Here is a 22,862-nt window from a genome sequence, read left to right as displayed (position 1 = left end):
GAAAAGAAATCTCACTTCTGGTCTCCTTTGCCATATGAAGCCTAATAGGGTGAGTAAGTCCCTCAATAAACCTCCTCACTCTCTCTCCCTCAGTAGGAAGTAAAAGGAGAGCATGTCGGGCTAGATTCACAAAACGGGACTGATACTGAGTGATAGTCATACTGCCCTGCTGTAGACACTCAAATTGTCTGCGGTAATCCTCTCTCAATGTGATATGGAGGAATTTCTCTAGAAATAGCCGCGAAAACTGCTCCCAGGTCAATGCAGGCGATCCAACTGGTCTGGTCAATGTATAATATCCCTACCACCTCTTGGCGGAACCCTTCATCTGAAATACAGTACAATCGACCTCATTGGTCTCAATTATACCCATGTTCCGCAGTACCTCATGGCAGCGGTCAAGATAGTCCTACGGGTCCTCAGAAGGTGCACTACTGAAGTGAACTAGAAAGAGCTTAGTAAACTTGTCCAGTCTTAATAAGGCCTCAGAAGACATGGCGGGCCTATCATCGGTCTGTGCCGCAACAACTGGCTGAACTACCCCAACTAGCGGGGCTGTTGAAGCCTGATTATGGGGAGCCATCTGCTCCGCAGTGGGAGCAGTGGGAGTTTGTGCTCCTCCCCCAGACTGTGAGATGGCTGGTGCCATTGGAAATATACCATTCTGGTCCACGCCCTCCATAAGACTCACCAATCAATTCAATACTAGAATACCGACTTCACCTTCCAAAATATTCAACAATAATTAAATGAATAATAATTTCACGAATAATGATCAAATAATCAATAATAAACTTAAACAAGAATATCTTAATTAAATAGGTAATTATTCATAATAAACAAATTTTACCCGCATGCTTTGACTCAATTACAATGCATAAGTACTCGTCACCTCACATATACGTTGTACCGCACGTTAAATCACGTAGCAAATAGACAAATAAGTCCTACTCCCTCAAGTCAAGGTTAACCACGACACTTACCTCGCTTTGCAACCAAATTCAAGAATCCAATAAACCTTTGCCTCGCGAATTCGTGTCCGAAATCCTCAAATCTAGTCATAAACAATTCAATATACTCAATACAAATCGTATGAATTAATTCCATATGAATTTACTAATTTTTCAGATTAAAATTCGAAATTCATTTTAAAAATCGACAGTGGGACCCACATCTCGAATTCTGAAAAAACTCATGAAATCTGAACACCCATTCCGATACGAGTTCAACCATATAAAAATTATCAAATTCCGACATCGAATTGGCTTTCAAATCTTCATTTTATATTTTTGAAAGATTTTATAAAAATCTGAATTTTCTTCCATAAATTCACGGATTCATGATGTAAATGAGTATGGAATTATGAAATATAATCGATATAGGATAAGGAACACTTACTCTAATGTTTTCCAGTAAAAATCGCCCAAAAAGCTTCTTACCCGAGCTCAAAATCGAAAATGGTGTAAAATGGGGAGAAATCCCATTTCTAGAACTTAAGTTCTGTTTGCCCAGATTTTTACTCATCGCGATCGCAGGAATTCGTTCGCGATCGCGTAGAACAATTTCTGCCTAGGTCCATTTTACTCTTCGCGATCGTTGATAATTCTTTACGATCGCGAATCATGTTTTTGTTGCCCGAAATGTTATCTCTATGTGATCGCGTAAATGGTCATGCGATCGCGAAGAATATTTTCTCAACCTTACGCGATCGCGTACTGACTTTTGCGATCGCGTAGCACAAATGGCGTGCCTAGCTTCTGCCTTCATTCCTTCAACACGGACGCGATCCACTCTACGCGTTCGCGGTGCACTGAGAGCTAACCGTCCGCGATAGCGTGCCTATCTTCGCGAATGCGAAGGTTAAAACTCACGGCTCAATATTTCCTCTTCGCGATCGCGGAAATGGCTTCGCAATCATGAAGCACCATGCACCAGATGATAGTAGAAGCTCAAAAACCAGATTTTTCCAAAGTTCAAATGGTTCGTAGGCTATCCGAAACTCACCCGAGCCCTCGGGGCTCCAAACCAAACATGCACACCAGTTCAAAATCATCATACGAACTCGCTCGCGCTAACAAAACACCAAAATAATGCCTAGAACTATAAATCAGACACTAAATCAAATGAAATTTTCAAAAAAACTTTAAAACTCCTATTTTCACAACCGAACGTCCGAATCATGTCAAATCAACTCCGTTTCTTACCAAATTTGACAGACAAGTCATAAATGACATAATGGACTTATAAAAATTTTCAGAACTCGAATACGACCTCGATATCAATAAAAGTCAATTATTGGTCAAACTTTAAAATCTTTAAGCCTTTAGGCTTCTAGTTTTCGCCAACTGGCGATAATTCAAGATAGGGACCTCCAAATTAAATTGCGGGCATACGCCCAAGTCCCAAATCACGATACGGACCTACCAGAACTGTCAAAATACTGATCCGAGTCTGTTTGCTCAAAATATTGACCAAAGTCAACTCAGCTTAGTTTTAAGGCTCTATTTCACATTTTAATTAATTTTTTATATAAAAGCTTTTCGGAAAAATTTATGAACTGCGCACGCAAGTCGGGGAATGATGAATAGTGCTTTTTGAGGTCTTAGAATACAGAATTAATTATTAAATTTAAAGATGACCTTTTGAGTCATCACAATCGAAGTTTATCAATTTAGGATAAAATACGGTCTGAGCTACAATACCTGGTATCTATGGACTAGTATCATGCAAGGTACTATATGACCATGATAGTAAGATGTATAAAGTGTGATTAGTATTTTAAGTAATTTGAGATAATTCTTAATTATGTGAATAATTTGTTAATTATAGATTAATGGGAGATTAACAATATAATTAAGAAATTGGGGATGAAGCCTAAATGGCCCAACGTGGCAGCAAGTCAAATTGGGAGATAAAGTGACTCTTTAGTTGTATACTATGTGGCATATTTAGAAAGATTATTGGCTAAGTCATCCCCAAAAGTGGGGGCTCACAAACCTCAAAGATAGGAGGTTATTATACATAATTTAAGAGGGAAATACATAAGCTTGCTAGAACAGATGAAAATTTTCAAAGGAATTCTTATGAAAAGCTTGGTAGAACGGATGAAAATTTTCAAAAGAATTCTTATGAAAAGCTTGCTAGAACGGATGGAAATTTTCAAAGGAATTCTTATGAAAAGCTTGCTAGAACGGATGAAAATTCTCAAAGGAATTCTTATGAAAAGCTTGCTAGAACAGATGGAAATTCTCAAAGGAATTCTTATGAACTCCTACAAGGTGCAACGTAAATTACAAATTTTAAGGGAGTACGGTGCAATCTTTCTCCAGAATATCATACGAATTTTTCCCTACTTCGATCCGCCGTTACGTGATTTGTCGCAATTGACGTGTGTTAGAGGGATTGTTAAGAGAATTGGCTCAGGTATGTTAAGGCTATCCCTTCTTTCCTTTTGGCATGATCTATACGATACAAACAAAATGAGTAAATGCACAACTTCCATAAATGACTCTATTCATACAAATACTAGAGGTTCCTATGTTCTTGATTTCCCATATGTCTTATTATTCTATCCTATGTTCATGGGTCTCAGAAAATACGTAAGTTGATAAAGTTTATTTCATGATATTAATCAAAGGCATAATGGTCTTATGACGTTCCGAGAGATTTTATTGACGTACTTCTCATTCATTGCATTCATTTATACATGTGCATTGACCCATGACCAGATGGTATTATATACGCGTATATATATATATATATATATATATATATATATATATATATATATATATATATATATATATATATATATATATATATGGGATATGAAAAAAGGTTACGACGTTATATACGCACCACCACCTGATCAACTGGTATACATTGGTGATTTTGCCCAAGTGGCCGAGATGATATGATGGGATGCCTTCAGAGGCTTGATGATGTTATGAATGCATATACCTATGCATGGTATGCCATTTATATGCATATGCATGATATTTTAAATATTAAATAATTCACAGAGCTATTCAGACTTACATGTCGAGTCTTTCACTCCATGTTTCTCTCATGTCTATTAATTACCGATTTTCATTTCTTACATACTAAATACATTATTTGTACTGACGTCCCTTTTACCTGGGGATGCTGCGTTTCATGCCCGCAGGTCCCGATAGACAGGTCGAGAGTCCTCCAAGTAGGCTATCAACTCAGCGGAAGGTGTTGGTGCGCTCCATTTGCTCCGGAGTTGCTTGATGATTTGGACGTGTATTAATTAGTATGGCGGGGCCCTGTCCCGACCTTTATGGTATTGATATACTCTTAAAGACTTGTAGACATATGTCATGTATATGAAAGATAGTATAGCCTTGTCGGCCTATGTTCAGTGTATGAGTGATCATTTTGGCCTTATAGGCCCGTATGTCACATGTATAAGTTTTTATATCAGGTTGAGTAATCCCTTATGTTTATTCTGGTTAGCCCATGACGGCCCGTTTGGCCCATTTGCCGATGATAGTATGATAAGAAAGATATGTTACGTTGGTACTCGGTTGAGTAAGGCACCGGGTGCCCATCGCGGCCTATCAGTTTGGGTCGTGAAAACCACGTTATAGCTCCCCTCGTGAAAGTCTCACCAAATTTGTTCAGCTACACAAACTCAATTTCATGAGGAGCCAAATCATTTCCTTTCACTGTTGTTGTGTAAGTGGTACTGTGCTCCTATGGATCTGAAGTTCCGTCATACTTCGGCACCTCAGGCATTTTGAACCTATTCAGGATTAATTTCGGGGCTACACTCGGCTTGTACGGTAATTGCATATACTTCTTCGAGTTTGGGCCTTTCAATACTGGTGGCGGGGTCGTAAATTTGATCCATGCAGGCGTTTTCTTCCTTCATGAACCGTAAAAGTTCCTCCTTGAACGAGTCGTTATCGTTGTTGAGGCTAGATCTGCTCCCCCCGGCCTTGTCGGAGCCAACTTTGCCCCTGGGAGTATTTTTGTCGACTCTCCGCGTCGTTTAGTTTGCAGGAACCTCGGGAAGAATTGGACCTCCGCTATTCGCATTATTTGAAGCACCTGATAGCGCATGCTTTAGTTCCTTCATAACCTGATCTTGTCGCGTGAGATGGCCTAGAATGACTGTCTGTTGCTCTTGCAGGCCCCTTACTGCATCCGCTACATGCTCCTCATCAGCATCATCAGGAGTTGCCTCCCGAACCTGTCGAGGGAACTGCCTGTCATGTACCAGTGTGGCGTGGTTCCCCTTATTGCGAGTGTCACTGATTGAATTCTCGAAATGAAGTTGTTCCTCTTGGATTTCAGGGCTGCGTGTGCCGTTAACAGTGTTATCTGTTATTTTTGTGATTTTTTGCTAAGACGAAGTAATCAAGACACGTTAGTAAAAAAGGCAAGGATCAATTTAACTTCATGGTTGTCTAAGCCCCATGGTGGGCGCCAAACTGTTTACCCAAAAAATGGTACAGTTGAATTTATTCGTGGTTTCTAGACAACTGAATTAATTTGATCCAAAAAGCAATGACATAACTGATGAAAATGAAATACTTAGCCTTAGAATGTAGATGAAACAGAAGAACTAATGAATCCGGGAACAAGATTTTCGGGCACAACAATAATAAGATCAAAAGCGAGAGAATAAAATTGTATTAAAATGCTGTATAGAATGTAGCGTAAGTTAGCCAGAAAATTCGTTCCCTTACAATAATAATTGAGCTCCCTATTTATAGCTATGTCTAGGGAAGGAAGTTCTAGAATCATGCCCTTCTTTAATGTCAATTATGAGGGCCATTGATGAAGATGTAAAGTTGGACATAAATGCTAAATTCCTTGTAACTGACCATCATCCTTAATGCTACAAAATATTCTGTATTAAATGTTAACGGGTGCAAAGCATTTAATACTCAATTTATGATCGTTATTCCTTCTGGTGACAAGTGGAACAGCTATGTTCGGTGACCACCCCATCTTGTATTCCATGTGTCCTTTCTTTAAGCGGCCACGTGTCATGTCGTATTTTTTCCTATACACTAATGACCTTTAACATTTTGATTAATGCTAAATAAAATGATAACATAATCAAAGTAGTAATTATTCAATTCGAAAATATCAAAATTACATCTATAAATCACCAGCTTTTTCTTTTTTCCCTTTTAAGGATATTTTTTAGGCCTACACAAGAAAGTCCGGTCTAATTAACGTTATTCTTAAAGTTGACAATGGCATTTCCTACATAAACGTAAGTATGTACTTACTCAATATATGTATACGGGTGAAACCAAGCCTTTTGGACATCTCTGTTCCCGATGAAGTAAACTGACCAGAGATATGACTGTAAGGAACTGGAGTCGGGGCAAGGAGCCCCTCGAATTGGGGTCCGGGCAATACACCTGCCCTCGGAAGAATCAGAGCCATGTCCCCCAAGCCCGATTCGAACCCCAAAACTTCGGAGAGCATTATCAGATAATCAAGCACGATAAACAAAGGACTGTGATATCCGTGCCCAGTCGGATATTACGGCGTGAATCTCAGCACATATCGACAGAAAATCAGTGATTAGTAAAATGGAAGATTTTTACTTCTTTTGGAATTATACTTAGGGTAAAACTCCCCGACTACTATATAAAAGGGAGTCTAACTATTCATTAGGCATCATTGTAACACGCATATCAAGGCAATATACTCTTATTTTCTCTGTGATTCAAAGTTCTTACTTTTGTTTATCAGTTCTTCATTATCGTGAGCCCGAGATCGAAGGCAGACATTTCATTAAAGTTGTTATTGAGTTCGGGAAGACCCTCCCCCCTCCCCCTCCCCCTAATTGGTTTGACAATTTATTACGTTATTTATCTATTTAATTTAACATAATTTATCATTTGTATTGAATTAATTTATGTATTCTTAAGATCTTATATAAATTTAATTATTATCTATTATTTTTTAGGGTAAACAATAAGGTGTTTGGTTTAGACAATAAATTGACAATAATTGTGTCGGTGTGCGGCCGTTCCGAAGTAAATGTGATTCTCCCACTTTATCTTTTGACCACTCAATCATGACTTTTTACTTCAGGGGGAAATCTACAATTACCATATGGAACTTTGTTCTACAGAAGCAAACAATGCTTCTGGCTTCGGTAAAAGACACCCAATAGTAGGGCTTTGGTCATTGTCTGGCTTAGCTTCTTTCGCCAAAGCGTCAGCGCATAGCATTGTGTCGGAGAGTTATCAGATTGCATGAGAGTACATTTATGTCGTTATTTGAATTTGCCTGAAACAGTACATTAAGAACGCCCCCCCCCCCCCCCACCCCCCAAAAAAAACCCTTCATTATTCTTTTAAACAACCCTGTTGAAGATTTACAGGATATCTATCACCTTTCACCAATAAAAATAACTAATAATTCTGTCCATGGAAGCTCCAATAAATGGAAAGATTTCACCTAAAATATTTTTACTGGAATTTCAATCTTAATCTCTAAAATTTGCACCCATTTGACTGTTTTAACCACACTTGTGGATGCCCTGCTTCAATTATTCTTTTCTTTCAGTTTCCTTTTTTATTAGAGGGGAGGCAGAATGAAAGGTTAATAAATACAAGGGGTAGCAGCTTGGAGAAAAAATAGCAAAAATAGTTACTTATGTTTTGGGTTGGTCTAAAATAATCCTTCAAATGTACAATTAAGCATTTTAGCCCTTTATATTAATCAAAACTGAGCACATTTGATCCTCATTATAGTTAAAACATGCTGAGTTAGTTATGTTTGGCAGCACTGGTCCGTTAGACGCACATGAGCTGTTTAGGCTAAAGAAACTAAGAGGCGGATTGAACTCATTATACGCTTCTTTCTACCATTGCAAATGAATTAGTGTTGATATATCCTTAGAATCCTCAATAGCACCCTTTTGTTGTTGAAATCCTAAAGTTAGGTTTTTTCTTAAATACAAATTAGGAGAAATAAAATAAGGAGCAGTCATCATGAGTTCAGTTTAAACAGCTCACAATTCCGTTAAACATAATTAGACCATGTGGTTTAAATATAACGAAAACAACAGGTGTTCAATTTGGTAGGAAAAAAAATAATCTAAAACTGGCCAGGTATATTTTTAATTAGACTGACTCCTAAAAGATAAGGGACTTATTTTTTTACTTTCCTCAGCTTGGTGTTGATGCAATAGAATTCTAAAATTAGTATAATATTAAATGTTGACACCCATCTTTCAAGAAGGTTGAATGATGCACTTGATTGAATGTTAAGTTAATTTTCAAGACGAATAGGGATCAATTCTCACTTAATATATTTTTTCCTCATTTTTTTTAATAGTGCACCAATATACTAAAAATTTTTGATCCGCCAACTATTATCATTTTATTTTGGCCAAGGGACACATATTGTTGTCAAATGTAGGGTTGCATACCTAACCAAATAACTTTAGCTTTAGTTAAACTTTAATAATTGGTTCAAGGTTGGTTGTAATTATAAGACACACCTCGACAATCATAAGTTGCTTTCTTGAAAGGCTAATTGCGTCACATTTTTCCCGGGCATTTCGCCTGAAATTAAGACCCTACTACTCCGCTTTAGAAACAACGTATATATGAGTATGTGAGATGGCAAAGCAGTTTAAAAAACCAGTCTTTCAATATAATGAACATTAAATCGTACTATATTGTACCCATAAATTGAAATTTTGACACAGACCGACATATACACACATTTACTCAGTGATACAATTGAAACGAGTAATGTCAGGTTACTGTCCAGTGTCACCCTATACAATTGCATCAGCCTTTGCGGACCAGTAAAGTAAAGGAGTTAATATAAGCTTTTCTTCTTCTTCTTTCTGACTCCCAACAGTCAACAGATCATTTGGTACAAAATCATTCTTAAGTTATTTTTGTGTATAGAAGCAGGCAGCAGTTGGTTTACAAGATGAACCAAGAAATGAGTGGCGTTATAGTTGACGATCAGAAGCAACAGCAAGAAATGAAAGGTTTGAATGGGGGTGTTCATGAGGATATTAAGATAGACTATGTGTTTAAGGTTGTGGTAATAGGGGACTCTGCTGTTGGGAAAACTCAGGTACTTTCCAGGTTTGCTAAGAATGAGTTCTGTTTTGACTCCAAATCTACCATTGGTGTAGAGTTTCAGACTAGGACTGTCTCCATTCAGTCCAAAGTCATCAAAGCCCAGATCTGGGACACTGCTGGCCAAGAAAGGTTTGCCTCTCTCTCTCTTTCTTTTCCTTCTTTTCTCTCTTCTTATAAAAAAAAAGTCATCAAGATGCACTAACTTCCCGCTATGCACGGGATTCACGTGAAAGGCCGGACCGCCAGGGTCTTCTCAATTGTGCTAATTAATTGGTTCATTCATTTTCACATAATGCCTGTTTTAGTTTCCCTTCCACTTAGTTTCATCATGACTTCTGGTTTGTTGGTTTTGCTCATATTTTTCAACTCAATATGATTTAGCTTTTCGCTGGGGCAATTACTAAGTCAATATTGTTGCCTAATAGGGTTAAATTTGAGAGATTATAGTTTTGTTTAGTCAAGCTAAGTACAGTGGTCCAGCAACATCATTTGTAGAGTTAGTAAGTTGATTGAACCTACTACCTTTCACAATCCAACTTAATGAGGGCCCAACTCTTCCGTCGCTACTAATATATCGTGTTTTTGGACTATGACAACGTTATTTCAGCTACCACATGCCATTTTACCCTCCCTAACAACTACATTAATGAAGCCGAGGATAGCGATTTTCAACACGCACATTGTACAGGTTGCTTTCCTAGTCATGTGGTTGTATCAATTAATTGTAATTTCTCACTCAAATGAATTATCTTAAACAATCAAATTTATGTCGCACTATACTATATTTGATGAGTCCATGAGATCAGTTTTAAGTTAGAATGGTAACATAATGTAATCTAGATGAGTGTTTTCTGACATCTTGAATATATCTTGGTTAACTAGTTTAAAGTTTCACAACCTTCCTAGTTACAGTACGATATGTAGAAAGACGAGGGTACAAACTTAAACAGGCAGTGTATTAAATCAGACTTAGTACCAAGAAATTTATTTCTTTTGAGCTTGAGACAGTAGGTACATCCATACTTTTCCCTGCCTATAATGTACAAACATTGGCCCCTGTATCGAACAGGTACAGAGCAGTGACAAGTGCATACTACAGAGGAGCACTAGGAGCTATGTTAGTTTACGACATAACAAAGAGACAGAGCTTCGATCATGTAGCTAGATGGGTTGATGAACTCAGGGCTCATGCCGATAGTTCTATTGTGATCACATTGATTGGTAACAAAGCCGATCTAGTCGATTTGAGGGCAGTTCCAACCGAAGATGCAGTCGAATTTGCAGAGAGGCAAGGGCTATTTTTCTCTGAGACATCAGCTCTTAGCGGCCACAATGTAGAGTCAGCATTCTTGAAACTATTGGAAGAAATATATAAAGTGGTGTCAAGGAAGACTTTGTTGATAGGTTCTGCTGCTAATGGAAATCACATCAAAGAAACCAATAATGGGTTGCTTAAAGGGTTGAAGATTGATGTTATTTCTGGTTCTGATTTTGAAGTTAGCGAGATGAAGAAAATATCTTCTTGCTCTTGCTAATCTTACTAGCTTTGGGGTGTTATTTAAACAAAAGGAAACAACGGAGAGATATAAATATGATAAGTGTGTCAAACATGTGCTTGTATATGGAAATCTATTGCTCCCTCTTGGCTTTGTAGCGAATGATTAGATTATTTGGGAATGTGGAGTGGTTTGTGATCAATTTATTTGTATGCAGTTGATTCTCTACTGAACTTTATTTGCATATTAATATGTAGTACATGATTTTCTTAAAGTATCATAACAAGAAAATCACTACAACAAAAATAAAAAAGGAAACCGGCCTAGTCAAGGCTCCACGACAGAAAAGTTAGATAGGAATGGCTATTTGGAGATAGTAATGTGGAATTGAATTGTACAGTATCAAATTTTCTCAGCATTAAAACATGTGTAAACTAGAAGCAAAATTTTGAAATGCATGGGTAGCTGCTTATATAATCTTACAGCTTCACAGAGTGAAAATTTACAGAGTCCATTTAAAGTAGTTAGATATTTCTTATTAAATGCTTTTTGACGAAATTACTACTCGCATGTTAGATGGGTTATTAGTTACAATTAAGCAAACTGCGTATGTTAATAAACCTTAGATAAAATACAAATTACTCTTCCAATACGCGTACACTCACAAAATCGTCAAGAAAAACGTAACTTTAAACCCAAAACAGGGGAGAAATTCCTCTTACATATATGATTTTTCAAATTCTTACCACAAAATTGTATTGTTTCAATTTAAATGACACATTTTGCTTATCGAGAGTCAATTTGACTAAACTTTGAAGTTAAATTAAATTAGTTCAAGTTAGTATTTTAAAATTAAAATTTAGATATTAAAAAACTAAACGAAAAATACTATAAGTTGCAATTTTTCTCATGTCAATATGATAACAAAATATATTTTTAAAATATTGGTCAAACTTCACGCAATTTAACTCTTGATAAAAGAAAAATGCCATTTAAATTAAAACGGAGGGAGTACTTCTTTGGAAGCCGTGCCTTCTAAGTTTTAACTTCTTATATGAAGTCTGACTCTAATACTTTGTGCAAAATTACAGTGGTTAAATGTCTAAATTGTAACCCTATCGATGCTCAAAAAATTTACAAATGGATATAGGTAGCTCAATGTCGAAACATGTGCAGTTGATTGTAAGCATAGAGTGAACAAGCATGATAAATTTGATTAATCTACAGTATGAATTAAACTCAACAAAAATAATACTAGTAGAAACAAAAGAAAATCGATAAATTTGCACTTGCGCGCCAAATTATATGAATGGAAGAACCATAATATAAAAATATAGGAAAAATATACTGTATAGCCGCTCTAAAAATAATAACAAAATATATATATATATATATATATATATATATATATATATATATATATATATATATATGTTATATACAAAAATTATATAAAATTTATATGCTTTTTCGACTACAAAATATTAATAATTTCTGGTAAGGACTAAAAGTGAAAAAAGCCATATAATGGAATATACTACTCGGTACTCTTTGGCCCAAAATGTTATAATTTAGTATATTTCTCCTACTTTTTAATGGAAAATTCTGCAAAAATAGTCATCAATAACACTACTTTTAACTCTTTTTAATACGAATAAAATATTTTCCTCTTTTTTACTGCAAAATTGTTAATGGCGCCTACATGTTCTTTTAGCAAATTAATTTATATACAATTTTTCTCTTAATAATCATAATAAATTAAAGTCAACAACTATATTGGAATATTATAATGGGGGAAGTATATATACGATAACTATGATGTATATTGTAAAATAGAACAGAAAGTGGTTTGGTTCTTCAAAAGACAGACATGTTATATTTATAAATAGCTTCATCTAAAAGATAAACCTTCTCTCACCGCAAACTCAAAAGTAATTATTGTAGAGGAACTCACCGACTCCACAACTGTCACTTAGGTGTACGGTCATTGTTTAGACCATAGTTAGACTAATTAACTAGAGTCGCTCGTTTGTTCATTATATATTAACAGTGTAAATGAACACAAAGTCGGTTAAGTGAAAATAACAGAAAATCTGTTTCACAATTTCTTTCTCTACATTTTCTCTGCAGCTCGATCCTCTCCATTTGCATCCATTCAATTCTCCAAATCTGTGAGAAGTAACATGGAATCCAAGCATTAATCGTGTGAATCTAGGGGTTTCTTCACGAATTTAGTCGAAAATCAAGAGATTCACCAAAAATTTGCTTATTGATTTGTGCCCCAATTCCAATGGCGGGAGATACAGTCGAAGAATAAGAATTTTCTAAATAATCAATCATGCAAGAATCGATTGTGATTGATCACAATCATTCTTTTGTATCTGCATCCTTCTGATAGACCAAGTTCCCTTACATTGGAAATTAAATTGATCGGAATGGAAAATTATACACTTTGGAGCCAAGCTATGGATGTTTTGTATCTGTTTCATGTTTTGTTGCAAACATGAAACAAGCTGGGCTTTGTTGATGGTTCGATCACCACAGATACCTATGGAACTAGGTTCAATCATCTATGGGATCGTTGCAATGCAATTGTCAAATCATGGCTAATGCACAATGTAAGGCATGATTTGCTAAGTGGTGTTCTGTTTCGCCCTAGTGCTCTAGCAATCTGGGAAAACCTTCGTGAGAGGTTTGATAAGGTGAATTCTTCACGAATGTATTATCTACACAAAGAAATTTTTACCCTAACGCAAGGAACCTTGTCTGTATCGGCATATTATTTGAAGTTAAAGGATTTGTGGGATGTGTAACGATCCGACCGGCCGTTTTGAGCTTTAGTACGTCGTTCGACGATTTGAGCCCTTGAGTAGCTTCGCTTCATGTTTTATGACCTGTACGCATAGTCAGAATTAAATTTGGAGAAGTTTGGAGTTGATTCAGATGGAAAATTCTCAATTCGGAAGTTTTAAGTTGGAAGAGTTGACCAAGGTTTGAATTTTGAGTAAATGACCTCAGAATCGGGATTTGAAGGTTTCAATAGGTTCCTAAGATGATTTCGGACTTGGGTGTATGTTCGGTTGAGTATCAGGTGGTCGGGGAGCATTTCACCGCTTATTGTAGAAAGTGGCATTTTGAAGGTTTTAGAATTTTTTAAGTTTGATTTGTAGTGAACTTTGGCGTTATTGATGTTCGTTTGGGGTTCCGAGCCTTGGAATAAGTTCGTATCGTGATTTGTAACATGCACGGCATCATTCAGAATGTTTAAGTGCAATACGGAAGCGTTCGACAAAGTTTGAATGTTTGAAAATTAAAAGAAATGTTTTGACCGTCGATTCATACTTTTGTTATTTTTTTTTACGTGATTTGAGGCTTCAACTAAGTTCGTATTATGTTTTAGGATGCGTTGGTATGGTTGGATGGGGTCCTGGGGGCCTCGGGTGCGAATCAGATTGGAATCGGATCGAGTTTTGGACTTAAAGAATTGCTGAAACTTAAGGCTTCTTGTGTGATCACACCTGCGAGGTTTGGGCCGCAGGTGCGAGACTGCAGAAGCGGCCCAAGGGTCGCAGAAGCGGTTGGGGTTGAGCCTGGATGGATTCGCAGGTGCGAGGAATTTACCGCAGATGCGGACAAAAGAGCGCAGAAGTAAAGAAGAGATGAAGCGTGGTTCTCCGCAGATGCGGAGGTTAAAGCGCATGTGCGCGTCCACAGGTGCGAAGTTTGTTTTCGCAAAAGCAGATACGGGCCATGGGATGAAGACGCACAAAAACGGAGAAATTCCGCAGAAGTGGACTCGCAGAAGCGGATCCTTGTCCGCAGAAGCGAAAATACTGGAGGCGGGGGCTGTTCACAGCTGCAGGACCGCAGATGCAGTCGAGTGACCGCATGTGCAATGATCGTTGGGCAGAAGTGAACTTTTATTTCGGGACTTAGCCCATTCCTCTCACATTTCACTTGGTTGGGCGATTTTTGGAGCTCTTAAAGAGGAGATTTTCATCATCAATCTCGAGGTAAGTAATTTCTACACATTGTGAGTTAACTACATGAATTATATGTGGATTTAAACATGAAAATTTATGAAAATTGTGTAATTTTTGGAGAAGACCTAGAATTTGGTATTTTTAGATTTTGACCACGAAATTGGATACATAATTGGGAATAAATTATATATTTAGGTTTGTGGTATTATGAGTAGTGTTTATCTTTGAAAATTTTCGCAATCCGGGTACATGGGCCCGAGAGTTGACTTTTCGAGCGGATTGTTATAAATTAGCTAATTATGAGTGCATGAGTATATTTTTATTGGTTTGCATGTTGTTTGACTAGTTTCGGATCGTGTGGCTTTGAATTGAGGAGCTAGAGAGGCATAATTTCGGAGCGAGGTAAGTCTCATGTCTAATCTTGTGAGGGAGAAACTACCCCGTAGGTATCAAATTGTTATGTGCTACTAGTTATGGGTTCTACGTACGCACGAGGTGACGAGAGTCCGTACGTAGCTACACCATATTTATGTACGGGCAGACTTAGGACTTTATCATATAATATTTAAATTAATTGAACTCAATTTGCTAGCTTAATTAATTGAATTTATAATTAAAATTGATTTGCGAATATATTAGGACGAACTTTATCACCTTGAGTTGTTTGGCAAGATATTTGATAAACGGTAAAAGTTATATTTACTTTATGCTCATGTACTTGTGTTGTATGCACGTGACTTGTAATTTGATAAGTTTCTTTTTTTTCTGTGGATCAGGCCGAACACCCTGGCAACATATTGAGATGCATCTCTGGTTTGCGCCGGTCGACCCTCGGCAGTGTACACACCACTCTGGATCGGGCCGTACGACATCGGCATAATCGTGCGTAACACCGTACGAGTCCGAATACTCGTGAGATGCCTTCTTTTATTGAGACATGGCATATATATGGTATTCCTTTTCCGTTTGAGATTATATTTGATACTTCTGATCTGTTGAGATAGCATATGACATTCGACAAATTTATATTATCAAAGGAAATGTTGGAGAATTATGTGAGTTACAGTTTTTACCTCATGGTTGATGTTGTATTTCATATCTGTTTATAATGTATTATATTATTTTATTGGACCACTAGTAAGTGTCGATGTCGAACCCTCATCACTACTTCTCTTGGGTTAGGCTAGATACTTACTGGGTACACGTTGATTTATGTACTCATGCTACACTTCTGCACTAAATATGTAGGATCTGACAGGTTCATTTGGTGGTCATCTTGACGCATAGGCGCGGCTGCCGATGAGACTTTATGGTGAGCTGCATTCCAAGATACGTAACGCAACTCGCATAGTCTCCATTGTATTATTTACTTGATTATGTCTAATTAACATTCCAGACATATGTTGTATTTTTATTGTAATCCTTAGTAAATACTCATGCACTTGTGACACCGGGTTTTGGGATATTCTAATTAATGTTTACGGGTTTGCATATTATTATCACCTTTTATTTTTGTGCCTTACTAATTATGTATGTACCCATAATTTTAAATGCGTAAATTTCCTTATCTAATAAAATTTATGATTTTGAAAGTAATAAAATAAATATTTAACGTGTTAGTTCATCGTTAGCTTGCCTAACGGCGCCGTTGGGCGCCATCACGGTATATAGTAGGTTTTGGGTCGTGACAGGATGAATATGATTCAATCATCCCTGCACCACCTTGTGAGTGTGAAAAATAAAAAAAATACTTTGCGCATTTACAGTATCAACTACTTTGGCAATTTTTGATGGGCTTAGATGACGGTTATAGTCAAGCTTGGATCGAGATATTAATGAAAAACAAGGAACGTTCTGTGAATCGGGCATATGCCATGATTTTACAAGATGAGTGTCAAAAAATGGTTGCTGGTAGTCACTCCATCTCTATTTAGTCCATGGAACCAACTTCCCTGTTTACTTCTAGGAACAATAATCAGAAGCAGAAAAGAAATTATAACATTGAGTGTGATTTCTCTCACATGGGGGATACACTAGAGAGTGATGCTACAAACTTATGAAGTGTGACTACTGTAACATGAAAGGGTGGTCATTTGGCTAAAACAGAGGTGCAGTCAGTACAATAACCATTAGTGCCTCAACCTCCTGTTTTTATACTTGATCCATACAATCAGACTTTTCAAATGCTAAACAACAGGTCATCCTTTTCAGACTCTAGTGCTCACATGGCAGGTACCTCTTTTCCTAGTGCACATATGGCAGGACTTCTTGTTTTGTTCCTACAAAGGAATCTAGTTGGATAGTGGATACTGGTGCTACTAATCACATGATTAATAATAACTAGTTATTGTTAAATGGTATTGAAATAGGAAGTTCAGGAGAAGTTCAAATGCCAACTGGAGAGTCTGCTAGGATTACTTATGTTGGGACTGTGAGTTGACTGAAGGTGAACTACTTAAGGATGCGTTATGTGTGCCCGATTTTAAATTCAATCTTTTGTCAATTTCTAAAGTGATAAAGGATTTGAATTGTTTTGCAGCATTCTATCATGACTTCTTTTTGTTACAGGAGCTCTTCAGTGGGAGGCTGAAGGCGGTTGGTAGAGAACAAGATGGCTTATATGTGTTGAAGTCAGATTCTAGCAATACCTCTTATACTCACAACAAATCTATGGCAGTACAAACAATTACAGCTTCTAAGATTTGGCATAAACAATTAGGACATGTTCCCATGGATGTGCTAAGGAAAATTTCCTTCTTCTAGAATAAGTCTAGTTTTACTTTGGATAATTGTGATGTGTATCCACTAGCTAGACAAACTAGGATTGCTTTTCCAACACATGCTAGCAGGGCCAATGAACCATTTCAATTGCTTCATTTGGATGTCTGGGGTCCCTATAACAGTGCTACTTATGATGGCATGAATTACTTTCTTACTGTTATAGATGATTTCTCTAGATGGACTTGAACATTTATGATGAGAATTAAAGCAGATGTTTTTTGTTTGTTTAAATTTTGTATTGTCATGGTTTTGAATCAGTTTGAAAAGAAGATTGATGGTGGGCATATTTTTATATATTTTAATATTATTATACCCATGTTATAATCTCTTTTTGGTGCTATTTGGTGTTAAAAATACCCAACATGTATTAATTATTAGTTTTACGAATAATTAAGCACTATTTGGAGTGCAAATATATGAAGAAAATATGCTCCAGCCATAGGAGAAGAGGGTGGATGCGTCACATCCATCCTAGAAGAAAAGGTTATTTGGAGAACCCCTAGCAATGAAGTCGTAATAAGGCATCCACCTTAGCATCCGCACATGGGCGCAACAAGGTTGAGGGAAAAGAGGATGGACGCGAAGCATCCACCCCAGCATCCGATGCTGATAACTTCAAGCTAAGGCAGACACGACACATCCAACTCAGCATGAATCCCTGAAGTTGATTCGGAAAAGAAAAAGGAAAACTTTGGCCCACGACTTTTGTACGCAATATATAAGCCAAAAACGCCTCTTTTAGGTCATCTAACACACTTGGAAGCGGGGAAAAGCCATCACAGAATTTGGAGACCGTGGAATTCGTCTTGAGTTCTTCTTTTTTCCTTCTTTTATTGATTTTTATGTATTCTTGGGAATTACTTGAGATTGCTACCATGACTATGCGTGGCTAAACTCGTTTATTCTTGGATTATGGTTTTACATGAATGTTGATATTCAGATATTGATTTGACGAGTTAATTTATCATATTAAGTTGTTTATTCATATCCTGAGCCTAATTATTTTACTGCCTAGCTAACAGTGAAATACTCTATATGAATCTTGAGTTGAACTTGAAAGAGGTAATTCTTGATTGCAATAGGATTGAATAGAGCGTGATCTTGAACCTAGTCATTGAGGGAATTGATTTGCAAATACGGATAGAAATATACCTATTCGACGCGCTTAGCCAATTGTGCAAGAAATTGTTAATGTGTTCTTTTTATCTCTATTCTCATAGGAATATAGAGTTTAGAATAAACTGAATAGGCGAATAGAAGTTGTCAAATATCTACGAGTATTCTTGTCCTTGCAGGTTAATAACCCAGATAAATTAATAAGTTGAGTTGATTGAAGAATTCAACAGGATTGTTATCCAACCAGGACCCTGTAATCTTATTTCTCATTGAATTAAAATCTTCGTGCTAAGTATGATAATTAATTAGTTTTTTTTAATCGCAACTTTAGTCAGTACAATTAATCAAACAAAAATCCCTTGAAATTATTCTTGACTCAATAAATTAGAAATTGCGTGATTTAGTGGATAATTGATCACAAATCCTCATGGGAATGATACTCTACTCACTCTTTGGTACTTGATTGACCGCGTATACTTGTGTGTGCGATTTAGTGTAACACATTTTTGGCGTCGTTGTCAGGGACTTTGAAATTAATTGTTTCACTAGATAAAGCTTTTACTACCTATGAAGTCAAGTTTTAATTTTAATTTTTATGTTTTCTAGTTTTAGTATAATTTAGTATGTTTTTACTTGTGTTAGATGACATCTTTTAATAAAATTTGGTTGAATGTTGGTTATTCTTATTTTGGTGATCCCTGTCCATATTGTGGAGGATCACACTTGTGGCAAAATTGTGAAAATAATTTCGGGAGCGAGTTAGAGGTACCATCTGAATATTTCGAGTGGAATATTTTGTAATGTGTGTGGTGGTTAAGGTGTCTGTTGGGACGGTTGTCCTAATTTTTATTATCCTTCTCCGAGCTCTTATTATGATTTTTTTAATAATATTTGTGAGTTTGATAGAAGCATTGAAGTGGAGGATGTGGAACGTACTGCTCGTATTTTGGATATAGTGAGGCAAGTAATTGAGCAAAATGATAAAATTCAAAAAATGACTGCCTTAGAAATCAAAGTACTACAGGCTAGAATGGAAGAATTAATGGCCAATTTTAAAGAAGAATCTCAACTCGACGAAGAGAGTGAGTTCCTACAAGAAGATAATTTGAAGAAGCTATCGTGAGCCAATCTCAGCTAGAGGAACAAGCTTAAACATTGAATTTTCATGGGTTTCTCCGTAATTGTCATTCAAATATGGCAGAACAACTGATAGAAGGAAAAACTGAGCTTAGGCAAGAGATAGACAAATCTGGCTCAGATATCCATGACAGCATACTCAATTGAATAAAAACGTTGAGGCGTCTGATGCCCAACAACAAATTGTTGTGGATACTAGCCAACTTGTGGAGCAAAAAGAGGAGTTCCAACCATTCGACCACAATATTATTAATGATGCCAAGGTAAAGAAATTTTGCAAAAGTAAAGAGATTTTAGAGTTGGAGCGTGTTGGACCTCATTCTAACCACTTTTCAACATTGTGTTGGGATGATGACATGGGAATCGATCCTTTCGGGCCTATAGAGGAATCAAAGAATGAAGAAAAAAGTGCATATACTCTTAAATTCGCTGGGCCAAGAAGACAAAACGACATTTCTCACTTAAAGGCCAAGAAGTGCAAAATACGACATTATTTGATTGGTTCTTTTGTATTCGTAGCACCACCCCAGAACCATAATCACAAGCTTGACTCAAATTTGGGGATACGATTTATATCTTTGAGGTAGAAGAAAAAGTTGTGAAGTTGGTGTAAGTCGGGTCGCGACTATAAATCAGGCGCTACTTGAGGGATTAAGGTCCAATGAAAAGAATTTTTTTTTTGATTTTAGTTAGTCTTAGGTAGACAATAATCCCTCTTGTTGTTTCTTTGAGTATCAGTTATTTTTCAAGGGATGAATTTTTGAACCGGGTACTTCTTATTTTTGAAATAGTATAGGATATAGAACTCAAGAGACTGAGACTGAATTCGGAACACTTAGTAACTTATTTTATACCAACAGAGTTAGGCCTAGGCATGTGGATTATAACTTTTCCCATGAGTTTTCGATAACTACTTGTGCCTTGAAAAATTAAATAGTTTGTTTTGTGATGCTTAGGCTCATTTTCTTGACTCTTGTGCTAACTGTTGTGCCTTGTGCATTAAAATTGTGCCTGTACTTGCTTTGATTGAGAGTTGGAATATAGCCATCCTACTTGAATCATGTGCCATTGTGTGTATTTTCATGTACTACATTTGTGTCTAGAACTTGCCTTGCATGTGAGTTGAAGTGAAATTTTAGGTTTTGCTCAGTTTAAAAAATGATTTTAGGCCTTCCTTGACTCGTTTGAGATTTTCTATCCTACCATGTGTTATTCTACCCTAGTCAACCCCGTTGAGCCTAATTTCGTTTTATTTTGTAGTCCTATTACAAAATTTAACCTCTTTGTGCTAAATCATCTGTCTTTTGAACCCTACTTCCTTGAGCACTTATAAAAGCATAATGAGCTAATAGCTAAAGTTTAAGTGGAATGTTGGTTGAACTATGAATGAAACCATTTAAAGATGGAAGGCTAAGGAAAAACAATGTTTATTTGCAATGAGGAACGCAAGTTGTTAAAATAAAGAGAAGAAAAGGAAAGGAAAAAAAAAATACATGAGAAAAAATGTGTTGAAAAATAAAAAAAGAGACTTCCTTGTTTCATAAAAGTGAAAGAAGGAAAAAAAATAAAGGGAGAGATTGGGTGTTGTAGAATTTATAAAAGGAAGGTACTTGAAAAAGATGAAGTATGTTTTTATCTATTATGTTGTATGTGCTTGGGAAGCTTAGTCACTATTATCTATATGCATCATGTCCGTCCCTTAGCCTACATTACAACTATTAAAAAGTTCTAATTGATTTTAGACTGAGTAGGCCTACATTAGTAGACATTTACATAATGGGCAAGTCTATGGTACCTTTTGTGCGCATGTGAACTTATTTGAGAGAGTGGGTGATTTCTTTCATTGTTTGAAGTCCTTAAATTATGTTCAAATTTTATTTGAGTGTGTGGACTGTCTCTCTTTATTTTGTGATGAGGGCACATGTTTCATGGTGGATAAGTGACTTTATTAGGCTCTTCAATGAGAGTAAGTAAGTTGACCTAAAAGTAGTTATTTTAGGGAGTCAATTTCTGAAGTTAAGATATTCCAAATTTGCTATTTGATTATTTTGAATTGTTCAATATTGTGCATGGCATGTTTTGAACATGGGGGAGGTAAGTAGAGAATGTATATGCAAAGGGCTAATTTTTTGTATCAACCAAAGTCATAGGTGTTGGAGCTTAATTGAAAAGTTGTGGCTTGATAGTGATAAGCTTAATTTTGTTCGGTCTATTACATGATGATTTTACTTTGCTCGAGGACGAACAAATGTTTAAGTATAGGGTGGTGATGTTAGGCATATTTTTATATGTTTTAATGTTATTCTGCCCATATTTTAACCGCTTTTGGTGCTGCTTGGTGTTAAAGATACCCAATATATATTAATTATTAATTTTACGACTAATTAAGTTGTGTGCAATGATTTAAGATATTTGCAGTGAAAAATATGAAGAAAATATGCTTCAACTATAGAAGAAGAGGGTGAAAGTTCTTTTATCAAGGTGGTTAAGTTTGATAATGGTACAAAGTTCTTTAACTCTACTTGTGGTGCTTTGTATACACCAAATGTCATGTCCATATACACTCCAGCAAAATGGGGTGGTTGAACGAAAGCATATACATATCCTTGAGACTGTTAGATCCATTAAGTTTCAAGGTGGTTTGCCCTCAAGGTTTTGGGGATATTACATTGAAGCAGCAGTGTATATCATCAACAGGATTCCCTTGTCTGTCTTAGATAATAAGTATGCCTTTGAGGTCTTATATAAACGCAATCCCTCTCTCTCATACTTGAGAATCATAGGATGTATATGTTATGCCTCCACTTTATCCAAGCAAGATAATAGGGCCATTAAGTCAGTTCTACTTGGCTATGGTATTTTTCAAAAGGGCTACAAGTTTTATGATCTTGAGAAATAGACAGTCTTCTTCAGTAGAGATGTAGTTTTCAATGAATCCATCTTCCCTTTCAAGACTACACAAGGCAATGCTGAGCTATTTTTTCCAGAGGTGGTTGATCCCTGCAGATTTTTCACAGATGCTCCCACTTTTCATGTTCCTCCCCTGTCCTCTATTAACTCTTCAGTTCCTGCAGATTTACCTAGTGAGGCTGACCAGTTGTCCACAAATTTTCCACAGATGCTCACACTCTTCATTGGGCAGGCTTTTATACCTCACCATTACGAGGCCCGACATTGCTTATGCTGTGCAAAATCTTATTCAATTCATGCATTCACCAAAGGCTTCTCATATGGAAGTTGATGTT

At 36.5% G+C, this 22,862-nt stretch overlaps 1 protein-coding gene across 1 annotated transcript; it reads left to right on the top strand.

Moving 5' to 3' along the window:
• The first annotated feature begins 8,525 nt into the window (after positions 1 to 8,525).
• On the top strand, positions 8,526 to 10,802 carry LOC104110214 (ras-related protein RABA3). Its single transcript, XM_009619664.4, has 2 exons — positions 8,526 to 9,233; positions 10,174 to 10,802. Exons 1-2 carry the CDS (start codon positions 8,947 to 8,949, stop codon positions 10,637 to 10,639), a joined length of 753 nt encoding a protein of 250 aa, XP_009617959.1. The 5' UTR covers positions 8,526 to 8,946; the 3' UTR covers positions 10,640 to 10,802.
• Positions 10,803 to 22,862: the final 12,060 nt, after the last annotated feature.

Source organism: Nicotiana tomentosiformis, chromosome 1 (assembly GCF_000390325.3).
Source record: "Nicotiana tomentosiformis chromosome 1, ASM39032v3, whole genome shotgun sequence".
In the NCBI taxonomy this organism is placed as follows: Eukaryota; Viridiplantae; Streptophyta; class Magnoliopsida; order Solanales; family Solanaceae; genus Nicotiana; species Nicotiana tomentosiformis.
The sequence above is the reverse complement of the archived record's forward strand: the minus strand, read 5'-3'. Positions and strand labels throughout refer to the sequence as shown.